This window comes from Triticum aestivum, chromosome 4D, assembly GCF_018294505.1.
Source record: "Triticum aestivum cultivar Chinese Spring chromosome 4D, IWGSC CS RefSeq v2.1, whole genome shotgun sequence".
Taxonomy (NCBI): Eukaryota; Viridiplantae; Streptophyta; class Magnoliopsida; order Poales; family Poaceae; genus Triticum; species Triticum aestivum.
Window position 1 is genome coordinate 35,757,750 of NC_057805.1, and position 20,532 is coordinate 35,778,281.

A 20,532-nucleotide genomic window follows, 5' to 3' on the forward strand; every position below is an offset into this window, starting at 1 on the left:
TGACGGCCGGCGGATGCACGGACGGCGGCCGTTCCAGGCCGCCAAGTCGGAGAAGATGCCGTTGTAGTTGAGGCCGAAGTAGGAGTAGAGACGCGTGGAGGTCGACGGCGGTGGCGGGCGACGCAAACCGATTTTAGATCAGAAAACGAAAAAGAAAGCACTGATCAAGACGACCAGCGAGAGAGAGAAAAAACCCCGGATCAAGGATCAGAAAAAAGACTTTCTAGGACAACCGATCAACACGACCGGCGCACGAATCCTAGGTACGGGTGGCGTAGCCCCCGGCGGCGGTCATGGAGGCCGACCGCCCCGGGGGCGGCGCACGGAGTGGAAGCGACGGGCAGCGGCTAGGGTTGAATCGGTTAAGCTGATACCATGTTCGAAGGGAGAGTGATGATTGGTGAAATAGTTCGTTGTATTGCTTGAGCCTCATGGGCATATATATAGAAGTACAATGACCAATTTGGAGTACAAGACAAACCAGAACAAATCCTAGTCTATCTCGTCTTTCTTAATAATCAATATACTCAACGAGATGTAACTCCAAAAAGGCTTTTGAAGCCATCAACCTCCCTGGAGGGCTCCAGTTTGACCCCCCAAAAAAAGGCTTCCAAAATAGCAGCTTCCTTGGTCTCCACGGGGTAGGTGGGTCAGAGACTGGGGTTTTGACCATTGGAGATCCTGTGTAGCATTTGCGCTCCTTGATATTAGTACTGCCCAATTGCATGATGTGCAGGTAGCCAGGTATGCAGCATTCTACAAGAAAATGGACACTTGTGGATATATGCAACATTCCAAGAGAAATAGTACTATACATTATTGCTATAATATTTTAGAAGAAAGACCCAAGAAGCACCCGGCTTTAAATTGATAAAGCCCAATACACATGCTGAAGATAACGTATCGCTATATTTTAGCTCACTGTGCACTGTTCGTAATTAGTTACATATATCTACCAAAAACCAACCCTGCTAAGCTTCTATAATTAACAAGGTGTTAGAAAGTTTGCCAAAAATCTTAATACATGTACATGGGGCGGATGCTACCCTTACATCAGGATCCAGTATCTCGAAAGTCATCTGATGCCAAGCTTATGAAATGTCTCTACGAGAAGCACCTGCGCAGTAAGTTTATGCAGTAAGAATGGACCCTGCGCTGACATAAAAAAAACTGAAAGTACTCTTTACACCAACCAAAAAAGAACACTTAATGTGGCATTGTTGTGTGTTAGGATGGGAATAAAAGCACGAGATCTGGCATACCAGTTTGTAGGATTCAACATCAGGCTACTGGAACTTTACAGCAGATGTTCAGGACATCATCTAATGGTGCATGATCACCTGTGCCCTCATCCTTCCTTGCATATAACAGTTCTTTCCCTTTGAACACGAACATTCCACCCTAACGAATATAGCAAACAAAAATGCAGTTCCATCGATCAAGAAGACTCTGTAAAATCGTTAATGAAGTTCAGATAGTAGTTGCAGACAGTTGATTATGGGTAAATGATCTAACCTGTTGCAGGACACTTGGCCTGTCATCTGGGGTGGCTTCGATTGTATAGTTCTTTGTCGCCTCCTTGAGGGAATCAAACCGAGAAAATACTTTCACCTTCAAAGAAATGTGTTCTTGTTCAGGACAATGTCCACGCGACTTTCATGATAAAACAACTATACAAATAAAAAATCACTGCTACAAAATGATGCTTACACTGGCTGGGTTGAAGAATGTGCGACCAACACCAAAATATAGGCCCAAGAGATCATAAGCCTGAAAAAGGTAAATGGAAGTCATGCACTTAGAGACGGAGTAAGTAAAATGGTTTTGTTTGATTATGTAATTTCCAATCCTCAGATGATTGATCCTCATGTACCAAATAGTGTATGTCCATGTGTCTATCTCATTTACCTATCTACATGGCTGCATGTAAGTTTGAAGAAACGAGCAAAATGTATACATAGGCTTAACGAGGAGAACCACAGTAGCAACAAGGACCATTTCCAACAGAAAAACTAATCATTACATATGCTCATGATCGCTGGCCCAAAAATAAGATAATTTCCAACACTCTTTCTTCAAAATAGTCACATTTCTATGGGATCAATCCTGCTAGGACTTCGTACAATGCAGCCAATGGCTAGGAGATGCTAACAAGTTTAACAGATATAATGTAAATGCGAGCAGTATATGATGTGCCCATACAGTATAGCAATATCCAGTAGGTACATTAAGGCATGAGCATGCGAATTAGTACCTTGCGCTCAGGATCAGCGTAGAGGTAATCCAATGGAAAGGGCAACTGCATTAAACATATTTTAAACAAAGTTACTTAGGGCTGAAAATATTCAAATATCACCAGCAAATATAACATATATGAACAATTGTGGTTTAAAGACATCCATTGTCTAGCTAGTCCCACATGAGGTGAACAAGTTAAATTAAAACATCAGCAGGATTGTGCAATTATGGCAATGATCTATTGCAATTATTGATGGGCGAATACCCTCAAAAAGTTGAAGCTCAAATGGTAAAAAATCTGTGTCTGAATAAGACTATAGATGTCATCAAAGTTCGCAGTGTGTGCTGAGAGGGTACAAGATAAGCTATAAATAAAGTGTATTACATACACGCTCAGCAAGAATACGGGCTTTATCAGGAGTGCCAACACCAACAGCAATTAGTTTGACGCCAGCAGAATCAAATCTTTCTTTCGCGTCCTTCAGCGTCAAGGCCAATTCCCAGCTGCAGAGGACACGGTCACAAGTAGAGTTCATGATTAGCTCAGAAAAAAAAAAATCAAACCAACACGCACAAACTATATCCAGGTGATAAAATTCGTCTACAGAAGGAGGGGGAGCTATCTCTCTTACCAGCAAGGACATCCGAAATGCCTTAGCAACGCCACGACAGCCATTCCCTGCACAAACAGCGAATTACTCCCCCAATTTAGTTATGTACCGCAACAAATTAAAAAGGGAAATCAAATGATTTCTTAGCTAAATGGGATTTAGTGTTTCGACCTACAGAAGGAGTACAATTTGTTCAAGCAAAGCAACAAATGAATGGACGCCCCTGATTCTGACAAGAACCTCTGAGTTGCAAACCTGAACCTCAAACTAGATACAGTAGAATATTTCCTATGCTACATCTCCTCGTAAGACAAAGACTAAGCTAATCGGAGAAAAGGGTGAGCATCTGCATCTCTACCTCGTTCTGGTCCCACAGATCCCTGATCAGGACGGGCTCGCCGGTGGCCGCGGAGAAGATGGCGACGCCACCGATGCCCGACCCTGGTTCCGGTGAAGAATACGGACCGGACGGCGAGCTCGCGGCAGCCGCAGGTGCCACCGGCGAGCGGTGGAGACGGAGGCCGAGGCGGCGGCGGTTGGGGACGGGGGCGAGGTCGGGGCGGTAGCGAGAGGAGGCGACGGCAGGGAGAGCGGCCGTCGGCGGGAGGGAGAGGCGTGGTAGCGAGGCGGCCATGGCTAGGTGTACGCGGCGAAACCCTGTCCGAGAGCAAGACAGGCCGAGCAAGAGCAAGCGGACCGATGCGGTGCGTGGAGATGGGTTTCCCGGTGGCGGGACGGGAGGCGTGGCCACAGATTCGTCAAGGAGAGTGCAATATTTTTTTCTCTCTTTTTTAATTTGATTGAAGTGCATATCTAGTCCTTATTAACTCAAAATTTGCAAAGTTTCAAAAATAAAAATTGCTCAAAATTCCTTTTTTTCCATTCAGAGGGGAGTGAAACAGACATCGTTCTCATTGAAGGTTGGCCGTCACAGCCGAGACCAAGCTCTAGTGTACTTGAAATGTAGGCCCGCCATAATTGACACACGCTAACCGTCATATACCGAGCTTCTCTTTGATCGCGGTGTGATGCAGATCTGGTTTAGATAGCAAAAGGTTTCTGTGTCTTTCCTCAAGAAATGACCCCGAGTTATCGAAGTCATCAGAGAATGTGCCCTACAACAAAGGCTCGCTAATGAATTGAATTTCAGTTTTTCAATCGGACCATTAACAGTTTTTTGGGTGTAAACACTATTTTTTTAACATGCATGGGGATGAGGTCTTACTCTCACAACAATATTTTTATGTGTGGAAACCTTTCTTGATAATAAACACAACTCTCGAAGACAACCACTATCATGCGCGTCCACTTTGCTTTCGCTGCCGTACTAACCTCTTCTTTCACTATTGTAAGGTGGCCGTAGGATGGGGTTAGACCAAGGAGGCATGTGTGAGAACTGAGAAGGGTCGACGATGTCGCTGGTGTTGGAAATATGCCCTAGAGGCAATAATAAAATGGTTATTATTGTATTTCTTTGTTCATGATAATTGTCTATTGTTCATGCTATAATTGTATTAACTGGAAACCGTAATACATGTGTGAATACATAGACCACAACATGTCCCTAGTAAGCCTCTAGTTGACTAGCTCGTTGATCAATAGATGGTTATGGTTTCCTGACCATGGACATTGGATGTCATTGATAACGGGATCACATCATTAGGAGAATGATGTGATGGACAAGACCCAATCCTAAGCATAGCACAAGATCGTGTAGTTCGTTTGCTAAGAGCTTTTCTAATGTCAAGTATCGTTTCCTTAGACCATGAGATTGTGCAACTCCTGGATACCGTAGGAATGCTTTGGGTGTGCCAAACGTCACAACGTAATTGGATGGCTATAAAGATGCACTACAGGTATCTCCGAAAGTGTCTGTTGGGTTGGTACGAATCGAGACTGGGATTTGTCACTCCGTATGACGGAGAGGTATCTCTGGGCCTACTCGGTAATGCATCATCATAACGAGCTCAATGTGACTAAGTAGTTAGTCATGGGATCATGTATTACGGAACGAGTAAAGAGACTTGCTGGTAACGAGATTGAACAAGGTATAGGGATACCGACGATCGAATCTCGGGCAAGTAACATACCGATAGACACAGGGAATTGTATACGGGATTGATTGAATCCCCGACATCATGGTTCATCCGATGAGATCATCGTGGAACATGTGGGAGCCAATATGGGTATCCAGATCCCGCTATTGGTTATTGGCCGGAGAGGTGTCTCGGTCATGTCTGCATGGTTCCCGAACCCGTAGGGTCTACACACTTAAGGTTCGGTGACGCTAGAGTTGTTATGGGAAATAGTATGTGGTTACCGAAGGTTGTTCGGAGTCCCGGATGAGATCCCGGACATCACGAGGAGTTCCGGAATGGTCCGGCGGTGAAGATCGATATATTGGACGAAGGGTATTGGAGTCCGGAAGTGTTCCGAGGGTACCAGGCTATGGCCAGCATGACCGAAAGGTGTTTCGAGAGCCTCGACAAGTGTTGGAGGGCCTCATGGGCCAAAGGGGAAGGGGCAAACCAGCCCACTAAAGGGTGGTGCGCCCCCCCACCCTTTCCCACGTTACTTGGGGAGGTGGGGCGCCTCCACCTGGCTTGGGAGGCAAGCCTCCACCTGCTTGGCTTTGGGGGCAAGTCTCCCTAGGATTTTCCCTAGGGAGATCCAATCTGCTTGGCCGCCGCCCCCTAGGGGAAACCCTAGGGCGCCTCCCCCTCTCCCCTTGCCCCTATATATAGTGGAGGGGTGGGAGGGCAGCCGCACCTCTTCCCTGGCGCAGCCCTCCCTCCTCATACACCTCCTCCTTCTCCTCCGTAGTGCTTAGCGAAGCTCTGCCGGAGAACCACGAGCTCCATTGCCACCACGCCGTCGTGCTGCTAGAGTTCTCCCTCAACTTCTCCTCTCCCCTTGCTGGATCAAGAAGGAGGAGACGTCCCCGGGCTGTATGTGTGTTGAACGCGGAGGCGCCGTCCGTTCGGCGCTAGATCGGATCTTCCGCGATTTGAATCGCTGCGAGTACGACTCCATCAACCGCGTTCTTGTAACGCTTCCGCTTAGCGATCTTCAAGGGTATGAAGATGCACTCCCTCTCTCTCGTTGCTAGCATCTCCTAGATTGATCTTGGTGACACGTAGGAAAATTTTGAATTATTGCTACGTTCCCCAACAGTGGCATCATGAGCTAGGTCTATGCGTAGATTCTATGCACGAGTAGAACACAAAGTAGTTGTGGGCGATGATTTGTTCAATTTGCTTGCCGTTACTAGTCTTATCTTGATTCGGTGGCATTGTGGGATGAAGCGGCCCGGACCGACCTTACACGTACTCTTACGTGAGACAGGTTCCACCGACTGACATGCACTTGATGCATAAGGTGGCTAGCGGGTGTCTGTCTCTCCCACTTTAGTTGGATCGGATTCGATGAAAAGGGTCCTTATGAAGGGTAAATAGCAATTGGCATATGACCGTTGTGGCTTTTGCGTAGGTAAGAAACGTTCTTGCTAGAAACCCATAGCAGCCACGTAAAACATGCAACAACAATTAGAGGACGTCTAACTTGTTTTTGCAGGGTATGCTATGTGATGTGATATGGCCAAAAGGATGTGATGAATGATATATGTGATGTATGAGATTGATCATGTTCTTGTAATAGGAATCACGACTTGCATGTCGATGAGTATGACAACCGGCAGGAGCCATAGGAGTTGTCTTAATTTATTGTATGACCTGCATGTCAATGAAAAACGCCATGTAATTACTTTACTTTATTGCTAACCGTTAGCCATAGTAGTAGAAGTAATAGTTGGCGAGACAACTTCATGAAGACACGATGATGGAGATCATGATGATGGAGATCATGGTGTCATGCCGGTGACGAAGGTGATCATGCCGCGCCTCGAAGATGGAGATCAAAGGGCGCAAGATGATATTGGCCATATCATGTCACTTTATGATTTGCATGTGATGTTTGTCATGTTTACATCTTATTTGCTTAGAACGACGGTAGCATAAACAAGATGATCCCTCACTAAAATTTCAAGAGATGTGTTCCCCCTAACTGTGCACCGTTGCGAAGGTTCGTTGTTTCGAAGCACCACGTGATGATCGGGTGTGATAGATTCTAACGTTCGCATACAACGGGTGTAAGCCAGATTTACACATGCGAAACACTTAGGTTGACTTGACGAGCCTAGCATGTACAGACATGGCCTCGGAACACAAGAGACCGAAAGGTCGAACATGAGTCGTATAGTAGATACGATCAACATGGAGATGTTCACCGATGATGACTAGTCCGTCTCACGTGATGATCGGACACGGCCTAGTTGACTCGGATCATGTATCACTTAGATGACTAGAGGGATGTCTATCTGAGTGGGAGTTCATTAAATAATTAGATGAACTTAATTATCATGAACATAGTCAAAAGGTCTTTGCAAATTATGTCATAGCTTACGCTTTGGTTCTACTGTTTAAGATATGTTCCTAGATAAAATTTAGTTGAAAGTTGATAGTAGCAATTATGCGGACTGGGTCCGTAAACTGAGGATTGTCCTCAATGCTGCGCAGAAGGCTTATGTCCTTAATGCACCGCTCGGTGTGCTGAACCTCGAGCGTCGTCTGTGGATGTTGCGAACATCTGACATACACGTTTTGATGACTACGTGATAGTTCAGTGCGTAATGCTAACGGTTTAGAATTGAGGCGCCAAAGACGTTTTTGAAACGTCGCAGAACATATGAGATGTTCCAAAGACTGAAATTGGGATTTTAGACTAGTGCCCACGTCAAGAGGTATGAGACCTCTGACAAGTTTCTTAAGCCTGCAAACTAAGGGAGAAAAGCTCAATCGTTGAGCATGTGCTCAGATTGTCTGAGTACTACAATCGCTTGAATCGAGTGGGAGTTAATCTTCCAGATGAGATAGTGATGGTTCTCCATAGTCACTGCCACCAAGCTATTAGAGCTTTGTGATGAACTATAACATATCAGGGATAGACATGATGCTCCTTGAGCAACTCGCGATGTTTGACACCGCGAAAGTAGAAATCAAGTAGGAGCATCAATTGTTGATGGTTAGTCAAACCACTAGTTTCAAAAAGGGCAAGGGAAAGAAGGGATACTTCATGAAACGGCAAATCAGTTGCTGCTCTAGTAAAGAAACCCAAGGTTGAACCCAAACCCGAGACTAAGTGCTTCTGTAATGAGGGGAACGGTCACTGAAGCAGAACTACCCTAGATACTTGGTAGATGAGAAGGCAGGCAAGGTCGACAGAAGTATATTGGATATACATTATATTAATGTGTACTTTACTAGTACTCCTAGTAGCACCAGGGTATTAGATACCGGTTCGGTTGCTAAGTGTTGGTAACTCGAAATAAAAGGCTATGGAATAAACAGAGACTAGCTAAAGGTGAGATGACGATATGTGTTGGAAGTGTTTCCAAGGTTGATGTGATCAAACATCGCACGCTCCCTCTACCATCGAGATTGGTGTTAAACCTAAATAATTGTTATTTGGTGTTTGCGTTGAGCATAGACATGATTGGATTATGTTTATCACAATACGGTAATTCATTTAAGGAGAATAATGATTACTCTGTTTATTTGAGTAATACCTTCAATGGTCTTGCACCTAAAATGAATGGCTTATTGAATCTCGATCGTAGTGATACACATGTTCATGCCAAAAGATATAAGATAGTACCACATACTTGTGGCACTGCCACTTGAGTCATATTGGTATAAAACGCATGAAGAAGCTCCATGTTGATGGATCTTTGGACTCACTCGTTTTTGAAAAGATTGAGACATGCGAACCATGTCTATTAGTATATATGCATGAAGAAAGTCCATACAGATGGATCGTTTGGACTCACTTGATTTTGAATCACTTGAGACATGCAAATCATACCACATGGGCAAGATGATTGAAAGGCCTCGTTTTCAGTGAGATGGAACAAAAGAGCAACTTGTTGGAAGTAATACATTTGATATGTGCAATCCAATGAGTGCTGAGGCACGCAGTGAATATCGTTATGCTCTTATTTCACAGATGATTTGAGTAGATTCTAAGGATATTTACTTGATGAAACACAAGTCTGAAATATTGAAAGGTTCAAGTAATTTCAGAGTGAAGTTGAAGATCATCGTGACAAGAGGATAAAATGTCTGATATGATCATAGAGATAAATATCTGAGTTACGAGTTTGGCACACAATTAAGACATTGTGGAAATTGTTTCACAACTAATACCGCCTGGAACACCATAATGTGATGGTGTGTCCGAACATCATAACTGCACCCTATTGGATATGGTGCATACCATGATGTCTCTTATTGAATTACCACTATCGTTTATGGGTTAGGCATTAGAGACAACCGCATTCACTTTAAATAGGGCACCACGCAATTCCGTTGAGACGACACCGTATGAACTATGGTTTAGAGAAACCTAAGTTGTCGTTTCTTAAAAGTTTGGGGCTGCGACGCTTATGTGGAAAAGTTTCAGGCTGATAAGCTCGAACCCAAAGCGGATAAATGCATCTTCATAGAATACCCAGAACAGTTGGGTATACCTCCTATTTCATATCCGGAAGCAAAGTGATTGTTTCTAGAAACATGTCCTTTCTCGAGGAAAAGTTTTTCTCGAAAGAATTGAGTGGGAGGATGGTGGAGACTTGATGAGGTTATTGAACCATGCTTCAACTAGTGTGTAGCAGGGCACAGGAAGTTGTTCCTGTGGCACCTACACCAATTGAAGTGGAAGCTTATGACAGTGATCATGAAACTTCGGATCAAGTCACTACCAAACCTCGTAGGACGACAAAGATGCGTACTACCTCAGAGTGGTACGTAATCCTGTCTTGGAAGTCATGATGCTAGACAACAATGAACCTACGAGCTATGGAGAAACGATGGTGGGCCCAGATTCCGACGAATGGCTCGAGGCCATAAAATCCGAGAGAGGATCCATGTATAAAACAAAGTATAGACTTTGGAAGAACTACTTGATGGTCGTAAGGCTGTTGGGTGCAGATGGATTTTAAAAGGAAGACGGACAATGATAGTAAGTGTCACCATTAAGAAAGCTCGGCTTGTCGTTAAGATGTTTTCCGGCAAGTTCAAGGAGTTGACTGCGATGAGACTTTCTCACTCGTAGCGATGCTAAGAGTCTGTTGGAATTATATTAGCAGTTACTGCATTATTTATGAAACCTTGCAGATAGGATGTCAAAAACATTGTTTCCTCGACGATTTTCTTGAGGAAAGGTTGTATGTGATACAACCAGAAGGTTTTGTCAATCCTGAAAGATGCTAACAAGTATGCAAAGCTCCAGCAATCCTTCTAAGGATTGGAGTAAGCATCTCGGAGTTGGAATGTACGCTTTGATGAGATGATCAAAGATTTTGGGTTTATACAAAGTTTATGAGAAACTTGTATTTCCAAAGAAGTGAGTGGGAGCACTATAGAATTTCTGATGAGTATATGTTGTTGACATATTGTTGATCAGAAATGATGTAGAATTTCTGGAAAACATACAGGGTCATTTGAAAAGTGTTTTTCAATGCAAAACCTGGATTAAGCTACTTGAACATTGATCATCAAGATCTATAAGGATAGATCGAAAACGCTTAATAGTACTTTCAAATGAATGCATACCGTGACAGGATTTTGAAGGAGTTCAAAATAGATCAGCAAAGAAGGAGTTCTTGGCTGTGTTACAAGGTGTGAGTATTGAAAGACTCAAGACCTGACCACGGCAGAAGAGAGAGCAAGGACGAAGGTCGTCCCCTATGCTTTAGACGTAGGCTCTACAGTATGCTATGCTGTGTACCGCACCTGAAGTGTGCCTTGCCATGAATTAGTCAAGGGGTACAAGAGTGATCCGGGAATGGATCACATGACAGCGGTCGAACTTATCCTTAGTATCTAGTGGACTAAGGAATTTTCTCGATTATGGAGGTGGAAAAGGAGTTCGTCGTAAAGGGTTACGTCGATGCAAACTTTGACACTAATCCGGATGACCCTGAGTAGTAAACCGGATTCGTATAGTAGAGCAGTTATTTGGAATAGCTCAAAGTAGCGCGTGGTAGCTGCATCTACAAGATGACATAGAGATTTGTAAAGCACACACGGATCTGAATGTTGCAGACCCGTTGACTAAAACCTCTCTCGTAAGCATAACATGATCAAACCCTAGAACTCATTGAGTGTTAATCACATGGTGATGTGAACTAGATTATTGACTCTAGTAAACTCTTGGGTATTAGTCACATGGCGATGTGAACTTTGAGTGTTAATCACATGGTGATGTGAACTAGATTATTGACTCTAGTGCAAGTGGGAGACTGTTGGAAATATGCCCTAGAGGCAATAATAAAATGGTTATTATTGTATTTCCTTGTTCATGATAATTGTCTATTGTTCATGCTATAATTGTATTAACTGGAAACCGTAATACATGTGTGAATACATAGACCACAACATGTCCCTAGTAAGCCTCTAGTTGACTAGCTCGTTGATCAATAGATGGTTATGGTTTCCTGACCATGGACATTGGATGTCATTGATAACGGGATCACATCATTAGGAGAATGATGTGATGGACAAGACCCAATCCTAAGCATAGCACAAGATCGTGTAGTTCGTTTGCTAAGAGCTTTTCTAATGTCAAGTATCGTTTCCTTAGACCATGAGATTGTGCAACTCCTGGATACCGTAGGAATGCTTTGGGTGTGCCAAACGTCACAACGTAACTGGATGGCTATAAAGGTGCACTACAGGTATCTCCGAAAGTGTCTGTTGGGTTGGTACGAATCGAGACTGGGATTTGTCACTCCGTATGACGGAGAGGTATCTCTGGTCCCACTCGGTAATGCATCATCATAACGAGCTCAATGTGACTAAGTAGTTAGTCACGGGATCATGTATTACGGAACGAGTAAAGAGACTTGCCGGTAACGAGATTGAACAAGGTATAGGGATACCGACGATCGAATCTCGGGCAAGTAACATACCGATAGACACAGGGAATTGTATATGGGATTGATTGAATCTCCGGCATCGTGGTTCATCCGATGAGATCATCGTGGAACATGTGGGAGCCAATATGGGTATCCAGATCCCGCTATTGGTTATTGGCCGGAGAGGTGTCTCGGTCATGTCTGCATGGTTCCCAAACCCGTAGGGTCTACACACTTAAGGTTCGGTGACGCTAGAGTTGTTATGGGAAATAGTATGTGGTTACCGAAGATTGTTCGGAGTCCCGGATGAGATCCCGGACATCACGAGGAGTTCCGGAATGGTCCGGCGGTGAGATCGATATATTGGACGAAGGGTATTGGAGTCCGGAAGTGTTCCGGGGGTACCAGGCTATGGCCAGCATGACCGAAAGGTGTTTCGGGAGCCTCGACAAGTGTTGGAGGGCCTCATGAGCCAAAGGGGAAGGGGCAAACCAGCCCACTAAAGGGTGGTGCGCCCCCCACACCCTTTCCCACGTTTCTTGGGGAGGTGGGGCGCCTCCACCTGGCTTGGGAGGCAAGCCTCCACCTGCTTGGCTTTGGGGGCAAGTCTCCCTAGGATTTTCCCTAGGGAGATCCAATCTGCTTGGCCGCCGCCCCCTAGGGGAAACCCTAGGGCGCCTCCCCCTCTCCCCTTGCCCCTATATATAGTGGAGGGGTGGGAGGGCAGCCGCACCTCTTCCCTGGCGCAGCCCTCCCTCCTCGTACACCTCCTCCTTCTCCTCCGTAGTGCTTAGCGAAGCTCTGCCGGAGAACCACGAGCTCCATTGCCACCACGCCGTCGTGCTGCTAGAGTTCTCCCTCAACTTCTCCTCTCCCCTTGCTGGATCAAGAAGGATGAGACGTCCCCGGGCTGTATGTGTGTTGAACGCGGAGGCACCGTCCGTTCGGCGCTAGATCGGATCTTCCGCGATTTGAATCGCTGCGAGTACGACTCCATCAACCGCGTTCTTGTAACGCTTCCGCTTAGCGATCTTCAAGGGTATGAAGATGCACTCCCTCTCTCTCGTTGCTAGCATCTCCTAGATTGATCTTGGTGACACGTAGGAAAATTTTGAATTATTGCTACGTTCCCCAACAGCTGGAGCATATGAGGTGGCAGGAGGAAGACGAGCCATAGGTGTTGAATGAAATATACACCACTGGGTTTGTATCTGTGTTGATGTGTTTGATGACCGAGTGCAACTTGTGTTGGCAATATGTTCCATTTTACCTGTATAGTTGGAACAAAAAAAAATGGGACAAAAAAAAAATAGATCACAAACATAGTGGACATAAGGTTACCTGTAACCATCTTTCATGAAGGAAAATTTTCATAATCCGGCCCAAACTTTGTTTCGTGAAGTATTATACATTTGGTAAAATATGAAAACAGATCACACGATTCCCCATAAATAATCATTATACTTAAGACCGTATTCATTGGGTGTATGTATCATCTTCAAATATTTTTTATGTTAAGGTGCAGCATTTGAGTGCACTCCAACTACTAATGCTAATCAAAAGGGTTGTATTTGGACATTTGACTTGATCATCCACATATATGTCCCCTTCCATATGACTTGCTTAATTATGGAAAATATTTATCAAACTTCAAGACATAGCTGAACTAATTTAATTGTGGTTCCGTAGCAACGCACCAACACCTTGCTAGTAAGGTCTTAATTTTTACTCGGTAATTATGGATATTTTCTATGATATCAGTTCATTGTGCATCAGCAATTACACTATTCATGAGAACATTATAAGTATTCATAGAGAGGCTTTGGTAAGCTAGACCGGGGACCCATGGCACGATTCAATGGACTCCTCCTTCACATAGCTCATTCACTTTCCTATCCATGTGGCACCGAATTCCTTCCTAGTTTTCAAGGCATCATCCGTTTCGCGAAAATACGAAAACAAGCTGGTAGTAGCTCTGTGCACATCTGATCAATTTCCGTCATTTTTCACAACCCATTTCGTCCCCTTTTACGACCCATTTTCGTTTTCAAAAGTCTACAAACCCATTTCCTGCCCAAGTAGAGAAAATGAATAGCCAATGGGTCACATCACAGGCTGCTATCTTGTCCAGCGCAAATTGTAAAATCAGTGAGCAGCCATGCCAGCCAGGTCGTCCAAGACCAATCTCGTCAAGAGCCATCGCTCGCCGGGAATCAATTTTCTTCGCTCCTGTTCCGTTCCGTTCCGTTCGCGCGCAGACAAAGACTAGGAATAGTCAACTCTCAACACAACCAATATACTACTCCAAATTGGACAACTGGTGCTACTACTAGTTAACTGTTGGGGATTAGCACTAGAAGTACACCGCTTCCACCAGATTCATCCATCCATTCCAGCCGCAGTCGGTCGGGCACCGATCGAATCCCCAATTCCCCATGGCCCTCCTCCGCCTCCTCCTCCTCCTGGCGTTCGCCGGCGCCCAGGCTCAGCAGATGCCCTCCTTCCCCGCCGCCAACGACGCCACGCCCTGGCTCCCGACGGAGGCCAGCCGCATCCTCGTCTCGCCAAGTCGCGGCATGGCCGCCGGCTTCGTGCCGTCGGACTCGTCCGCCGGCAAGTACCGCTTCGCCGTCTGGGTCGCCAACGTCTCCTCCCGCGCAGACGGCAAGACCATCATATGGTACGCGCACAACACTTCCAACGGCGTCGTCGTCGAGGCCGACGGCAGCTCCACCCTCGTCGTCAACGCCGCCGGCGTGCTCACCTGGGCCGGGGCCAGCACCATCTGGACCCTGCCCAACGGCGCCAACGCCACGGCTCCTCGGCTGACGCTCAACGACACGGGGAGCCTCGCCTTCGGCTCCTGGTCTAGCTTCGGCGACCCCACGGACACGCTCATGCCGGGGCAGGACATACCCCAGGGGAACAACAACAGCGCCGACGTCACCACGCTGCGGTCCGCCAGCGGGCGCTACCGGCTCGTCAACTCCATGGCGCTCAAGTACTTCTCCGGCGCGGACACGTCGGGCTCCATCTACGCCAACATGAGCGGCGGCGGCACGCTGCTCAACCTCACCACCGAGGGCGAGCTGAAGCTCAGCGCCGGGAACCCGCCGACGCTCATCGCCTCCGACAAGGGCGCCAGGGACCGGCTGCGGCGCCTCACGCTCGACGACGACGGCAACCTGCGCCTCTACAGCCTGCTCCCCACGAGACGCGAGTGGCGCGTCGTGTGGGAGCTCGTGCAGGAGCTCTGCACCATCCAGGGCACCTGCCGGGGCAACAACACCATCTGCGTCCCCAAGGGCGCCGACGGCGTCACCTGCGTCTGCCCGCCCGGCTTCCGCAACAGGACCGGTGCAGGGGACGGCTGCGAGGCCAAGAAGAGCGTGGCGCGCGCCGCCGGCAAGTTCGTCCGGCTGGACTTCGTGTCCTTCTCCAGCGGCGCGCCCAAATCTTCCTCCGATCCTGGCCCGTACATGGCCAAGCAGCCGCCCAGTAACCTGCAGGTGTGCGAGCAAAAGTGCCGGGACGACCCCAGCTGCCCGGCGTTCGGCTACAAGTTCGGCGGCGACCGGACGTGCCTGCTGTACAAGACGCGGCTGGTGGACGGGTACTGGTCGCCGGGGACGGAGATGTCCACCTTCGTGCGGGTGGCGGAGGCGGAGAACGACACGAACCCGTTCACGGGGATGACGAGCATGATCGACACGGTGTGCCCGGTGCAGCTGGCGCTGCCGGTGCCGCCGAAGCAGAAGGCGAAGACGATCCGCAACATCGCCATCATCACGGCGCTGTTCGCAGTGGAGCTGCTGGCGGGGGTGCTGTCCTTCTGGGCGTTCCTGCGCAAGTACTCGCAGTACCGGGAGATGGCGCGCACGCTGGGGCTGGAGTACCTCCCCGCCGGCGGGCCCCGGCGGTTCTCGTACGCGGAGCTCAAGACGGCGACCAAGGACTTCACGGACGTGGTGGGGCGCGGCGCGTACGGCACGGTGTTCCGCGGCGAGCTCCCCGACCGGCGCGCGGTGGCGGTGAAGCAGCTGCACGGCGTGGGCGGCGGCGAGGCGGAGTTCTGGGTGGAGGTGACCATCATCGCGCGGATGCACCACCTCAACCTGGTGCGCATGTGGGGGTTCTGCGCCGACAAGGACCAGCGCATGCTGGTGTACGAGTACGTGCCCAACGGCTCGCTGGACAAGTACCTCTTCTCGAGCTCCTCGTCGGCGGCGCCCTCCGGCGGCGACGCTCAAGGCGACGGCGAGGAGAGCTCGCAGGGTGAGGGCCAGGGGCGGCAGCCGGTGATGCTGGACCTGCACACCCGGTACCGGATCGCGCTGGGCGTGGCGCGGGCGATCGCGTACCTGCACGAGGAGTGCCTGGAGTGGGTGCTGCACTGCGACATCAAGCCGGAGAACATCCTGCTGGAGGACGACTTCTGCCCCAAGGTGTCGGACTTCGGGCTGTCCAAGCTGACGAGCAAGAAGGAGAAGGTGACCATGTCGCGGATCCGGGGCACGCGCGGCTACATGGCGCCCGAGTGGGTGATCCACCGGGAGCCCATCACGGCCAAGGCGGACGTGTACAGCTTCGGCATGGTGCTGCTGGAGATCGTGTCCGGGCGGCGCAACTACGGCTTCCGGCAGGAGTCGGTGGGCAGCGAGGACTGGTACTTCCCCAAGTGGGCGTACGAGAAGGTGTACGTGGAGCGGCGCATCGAGGACATCATGGACCCCCGCATCCTCCTCGCCGTCGACGACGACGCCGACAGCGTCGCCACCGTCGAGCGCATGGTCAAGACGGCCATGTGGTGCCTCCAGGACCGCGCCGACATGCGCCCCTCCATGGGCAAGGTCGCCAAGATGCTCGAGGGCACTGTCGAGATCACCGACCCCGTCAAGCCAACCATCTTCTGCGTCCAGGACGACTAACTAACAAGTCTTCTCTCTTTGCTTTACTTTAGTCGTCGTATAATATAAAAACAAAGCCAAATTGTTAGTTACGTGTATAATACTATTATACCACCTCAGATCCAGTTCAGTTGACTGATTGATTGTCGACTACGTATACATGCATGCTCTTGGAAAAGTCAAGTCCAACCACATGTTATAAATGGTTCACAAATTATGAACTATCCGCGTTGCTGCTGTGCTTCTTGGTGATGAGCAGAGTCTGACCACAGCATGAGCGCAGAAAGGAGTGATATCGTAGCTGTCTCCACGCGTAGCCTGCATGGACCAAGACCAACGGGAACCGCACCAGCCGCCTTCAAAACCCCCACCTCCTCCTCCGTAAAGTCTGACCAAACGTGGAAAACAACCATATTTGAAACTAACCAAGTTCAATTGAATGCAACTACACATCCTGTGTTCAACTGCTCTCGGCCTCTGGAACCGACAAATAGGTGAAGTACAGAAAACTTTCTATGATCTTACTATTTTGGGTGGCTATTTTGCATAGGATAAACCATTTTGTTCAGCAAGTGCAGGAAGCTCGTATCAGATGAAGAAACATGAAGCGCGGATTTGGGATAAGCAAGTTGTAATTAAGCATCTATGTGAAAATGCTAGTATGCTAATGCTGACCAGGTGTCACTTTCGTTGAAACACTTAGATAGATAGATATAAATCACGCAAGATTTATGCTAATACTGACCAGGTGTCACTCTCGTTGAAACACTTTGATAGATGGATGGATATAAAGCAAGCAAGATTTACTACGTTACCTCCTTCTGGTCCAATGATTAAAAGCCCACTTTCCTCCTCGCTGCTGCACTTTGGCAAAACGCTCAAAACAGGAGGCGCTTCAGCAGATGCTAAGAAAGCAAGCTTCGATTGCGACACCTGATAACAGAAAAATTCCAAGCAGCCAATGCATGAGTATCTGATTGGTTGCGGTGTTACGCGCAAAGGTCACAAAGAATGGATTGTGAGTGCTTACAGCCAGCGGAAGATCATGTATCTCAAGTGGGGGCTTCAGTGACATATCATGCACTCTCTGGCCTAAACAGCACAAGAGTAATGCAGTTAGTTGCACTGACATCTTCGTCACAAATGTTATCTTGACACTGAACAGCTAACATATAGCCATTCATTCAGCATATAACAGTCTAACAGATAGAGAGATACTCCGACTTCATACATTGTTTAACTGCAGCTAGCACCAGCCGTTGCAACCTGTCCACTCTATTTTCCGCTATCGTATGGCATCGTTCAGTCAAAAGAGGCGTAACACTGGAAGCGCCAAGTTCCTACACAGATGAAGTATAAACTGATTTAGAAGTAGACAAACAAGAAACTGGACAGATAAAGCAGTACATAACATACAGTACATTTCTCTATAAGCCAATCTGCACGTCCACCTTTCAGCGTCCCTGGGGGTTGGGATTATGAAATTGTCAAGGAATGGGGTAGCAAAAACTTTCCTGATGTACAGATCAACTCCAGAAAATCTACGGAAGCTCAAAAGAAAAAGAAAAACTCTGAAAGTTATGTGGCTCACCAAATGCAGCAAAGACATGCCATTGAATGCCTTGAGGAGCAATGAGCCTCGCATTCTCTAATAACTCAACATCTGATCCATTCTTGTCAACCTTTTGTATGGATCCTTCAACTAAGCCACCGGCCCCATCAAATAGTTCGACCCTTCAAAAGATTGTTTCAAAGTTTTAACATGTGCAGAATCCTTTGTAGAATCATTATAAAACATGTAAATGGTAGTAAAATTCTACTGAAGATACATGACAGAGTAGATTTCGTGCTAGATGACTAGGGAAAATATCATGTGCAATTGAAGGCTTCTGTAGAAATCTGAAATTTAAGTGAACAGGTATTCATCAGAAGTAGAAATATTAGATTTGGTTGTATGCCACTAGGGGAAATATCATGTTCAAACAAGCACTTTTGTGCAAATCTGAGAATAAAGGGTGAAAAGCACTTGCTCAGGTTTACAAAATGTCTAAAAAGATTTACAACTAGGTTAGGTATGTTTTACATTCCATCTTCAGTTCAGTGTACTTTTCAAGAAGAAAAGGAGCCATGTCTTAGTGTCATCATATTGTGCTTTGTTCACTAGGCATTTGCCCCTTTTGTATATCTCATTGTATCTGAATTCGTAGTGCTAATTCACACTGGAGCCTATACTATATCAAAAAATAGGACTGGTCTTCCAGAAAATGGTATACTAGACACAAATGTACTATGTGCATGGGCATACCGGCTGGCGGCTAAAGCATTTCTTCGAATCTCCTAAAGTCATTAGATATTTTTTGAGGGGTTCCTAAAGTCATTAGATGTGTGTGGTTGTTGTTGTAAATCGGAAAGGTTCACCATAAAAGAGCTTTTGCATATAGTATAAGAAGTTGGGGAGAAGTACTAAACTAACCAAATAGAGCTTCTGATACAACTTAAAACTGGTATATCAAGCAGTGGATATCTAGGAAAATTTACCCTTAACAAATTTAAGCTTGACATTATCGAGTATCACATAGAAGTTACACAAGAAAAAAGAAATGGAAGCAGTGCAACCTGTCATTGACGCCAAGGCGCAACACCCGTGTCATGTGCCAGAACTCGTCACCTTGGATGCGAACCACCTCACCCTGCAGATTAACATCCATGACCGCTACGATCAGTATGAAGCCGCGGAACACCACACATCACAATAATCCAACACAAGAGGGCTGCTCGACGAAATGCCTAAAAGGTGGGAAGAGAAATGTTTCATCCGACAGACGTCGTCTTGTCACCGCAATATATTGAGGAACACGGACATTTCTGCTCCCAGAACATAAGATACCAAGAACAAATATTACAGGTTTCAGGAACGAACGCAAAGCGCTCGACGAAATGCCAACACGGAAGAGAACGTGATAAGATGAGCGCGGTTACCTTGGACGAGGGGAGAGACGGGGAGTGGAACCGCCGCAGGCCGCCGCGAGCACGGCTTGCCCCGGCGGTGCTGTGCGCGCGTGCGGCGGCGACGACGAGGAGGCGCCGGGCCGGCGGCGGAGGCCGGCGCATCAACGCGGAGAAGGACGAGAAGGTGGCGGCGGGTTGCATCGCTGCGGCAGTGTCCTCGCGTGCGGCTCAGCCGGGCCTGCGCCGCTGGTGGTTGGTCCGGTCCGAGGTGGATATCGGAGCAGGAGCCAAGTGAGCACCGGAGAGGGAAGAGAACGAGGAGGCAGTTGCGGGCCGCATTTAGGCAACGTCGGCCTTGGACCTGCAGGCTCGCGCCAATGTAATTCGGCCTGTTCAGCTGGTTTGGACTGACTCGCCGACCCGTTGAGGCCCAGTTGGGCGGTATATCAGGCTGGACTTGGCCGAGCCTACAAAAGGACTGTCCTACCCCTAAAAAAAGGACTCTTCTAAAAAAAACCTAAAAAAGGACTGTCCTCAAACCTCTCTAAATACAAAGGAGTGTCCGATTCTTAAAAAAAAGGAACTGTCCTCAAAGGGGAAAAAACTACAAAATGACAGGTAGTTTTGAGTAAAAAGAAGGTTTTTTGTTACGATGTACTCTTAAATCATATGTGAAATATTCAATAAGGTGACTAAAACACCATTTCATGTATGGGGTTGAAATATTCAATAAGTAGACAGACACTCACATCATTAGTTTCTTAAATAATATGTGAAACATTGAAGCCAAAACATTATTAAACAAGCAGAGTGCATGCAAAAAAGAAAGCATTGGCAGACTAGATAAAATAAACAT

The 20,532-nt window shown here is 47.3% G+C and overlaps 3 protein-coding genes across 5 annotated transcripts; 1 reads left to right on the forward strand and 2 right to left on the reverse strand.

Moving 5' to 3' along the window:
* Positions 1–397: 397 nt before the first annotated feature.
* LOC123095987 (thioredoxin-like protein AAED1, chloroplastic) lies at positions 398–3,595 on the reverse strand. Of its 3 annotated transcripts, none has more exons than XR_006446394.1 (9): positions 3,208–3,595; positions 2,871–2,917; positions 2,628–2,742; positions 2,255–2,299; positions 1,711–1,770; positions 1,516–1,611; positions 1,263–1,401; positions 1,053–1,117; positions 398–681 (listed from the first exon to the last, which is right to left on the reverse strand). XR_006446394.1 is itself a non-coding variant. In XM_044517567.1 (8 exons), exons 1-7 carry the CDS (start codon positions 3,481–3,483, stop codon positions 1,282–1,284), a joined length of 759 nt encoding a protein of 252 aa, XP_044373502.1. In that variant the 5' UTR covers positions 3,484–3,594; the 3' UTR covers positions 398–1,117; positions 1,263–1,281. The 3 variants fall into 3 exon arrangements, 1 of the variants encoding a protein (XP_044373502.1); XR_006446393.1 differs by having other exon boundaries at positions 398–756; XM_044517567.1 differs by having other exon boundaries at positions 398–1,117; positions 3,208–3,594.
* Positions 3,596–13,954: 10,359 nt separating this feature from the next.
* On the forward strand, positions 13,955–16,964 carry LOC123095988 (G-type lectin S-receptor-like serine/threonine-protein kinase At1g34300). The gene has a single exon (XM_044517568.1). The coding sequence runs from the start codon at positions 14,256–14,258 to the stop codon at positions 16,746–16,748; it is 2,493 nt and encodes an 830-aa protein (XP_044373503.1). The 5' UTR covers positions 13,955–14,255; the 3' UTR covers positions 16,749–16,964.
* On the reverse strand, positions 16,817–20,012 carry LOC123095989 (ribosomal RNA small subunit methyltransferase E). The gene is made up of 8 exons (XM_044517569.1): positions 19,707–20,012; positions 19,344–19,417; positions 18,319–18,461; positions 18,144–18,190; positions 17,959–18,067; positions 17,758–17,819; positions 17,543–17,660; positions 16,817–17,115 (listed from the first exon to the last, which is right to left on the reverse strand). The coding sequence occupies exons 1-8, from the start codon at positions 19,875–19,877 to the stop codon at positions 16,949–16,951; spliced, it is 891 nt and encodes a 296-aa protein (XP_044373504.1). The 5' UTR covers positions 19,878–20,012; the 3' UTR covers positions 16,817–16,948.
* Between the last annotated feature and the right edge of the window lie 520 nt (positions 20,013–20,532).

Coding starts and splice junctions, on each gene's coding strand:
- LOC123095989 (XM_044517569.1), bottom strand. CDS start 19,877: ATGCAACCCGCCGCCACCTTCTCGTCCTTCTCCGCGTTGATGCGCCGG. Junction 18,191..18,318: donor GCATGTCTTTGCTGCATTTG/GTGAGCCACATA, acceptor CCCAACCCCCAG/GGACGCTGAAAGGTGGACGT. Junction 17,820..17,958: donor GCTAGCTGCAGTTAAACAAT/GTATGAAGTCGG, acceptor TGTGCTGTTTAG/GCCAGAGAGTGCATGATATG.
- LOC123095988 (XM_044517568.1), top strand. CDS start 14,256: ATGGCCCTCCTCCGCCTCCTCCTCCTCCTGGCGTTCGCCGGCGCCCAG.
- LOC123095987 (XM_044517567.1), bottom strand. CDS start 3,483: ATGGCCGCCTCGCTACCACGCCTCTCCCTCCCGCCGACGGCCGCTCTC. Junction 2,918..3,207: donor ATCTGTGGGACCAGAACGAG/GTAGAGATGCAG, acceptor CTGTTTGTGCAG/GGAATGGCTGTCGTGGCGTT. Junction 2,300..2,627: donor CCCGTATTCTTGCTGAGCGT/GTATGTAATACA, acceptor TGTTTAATGCAG/TTGCCCTTTCCATTGGATTA.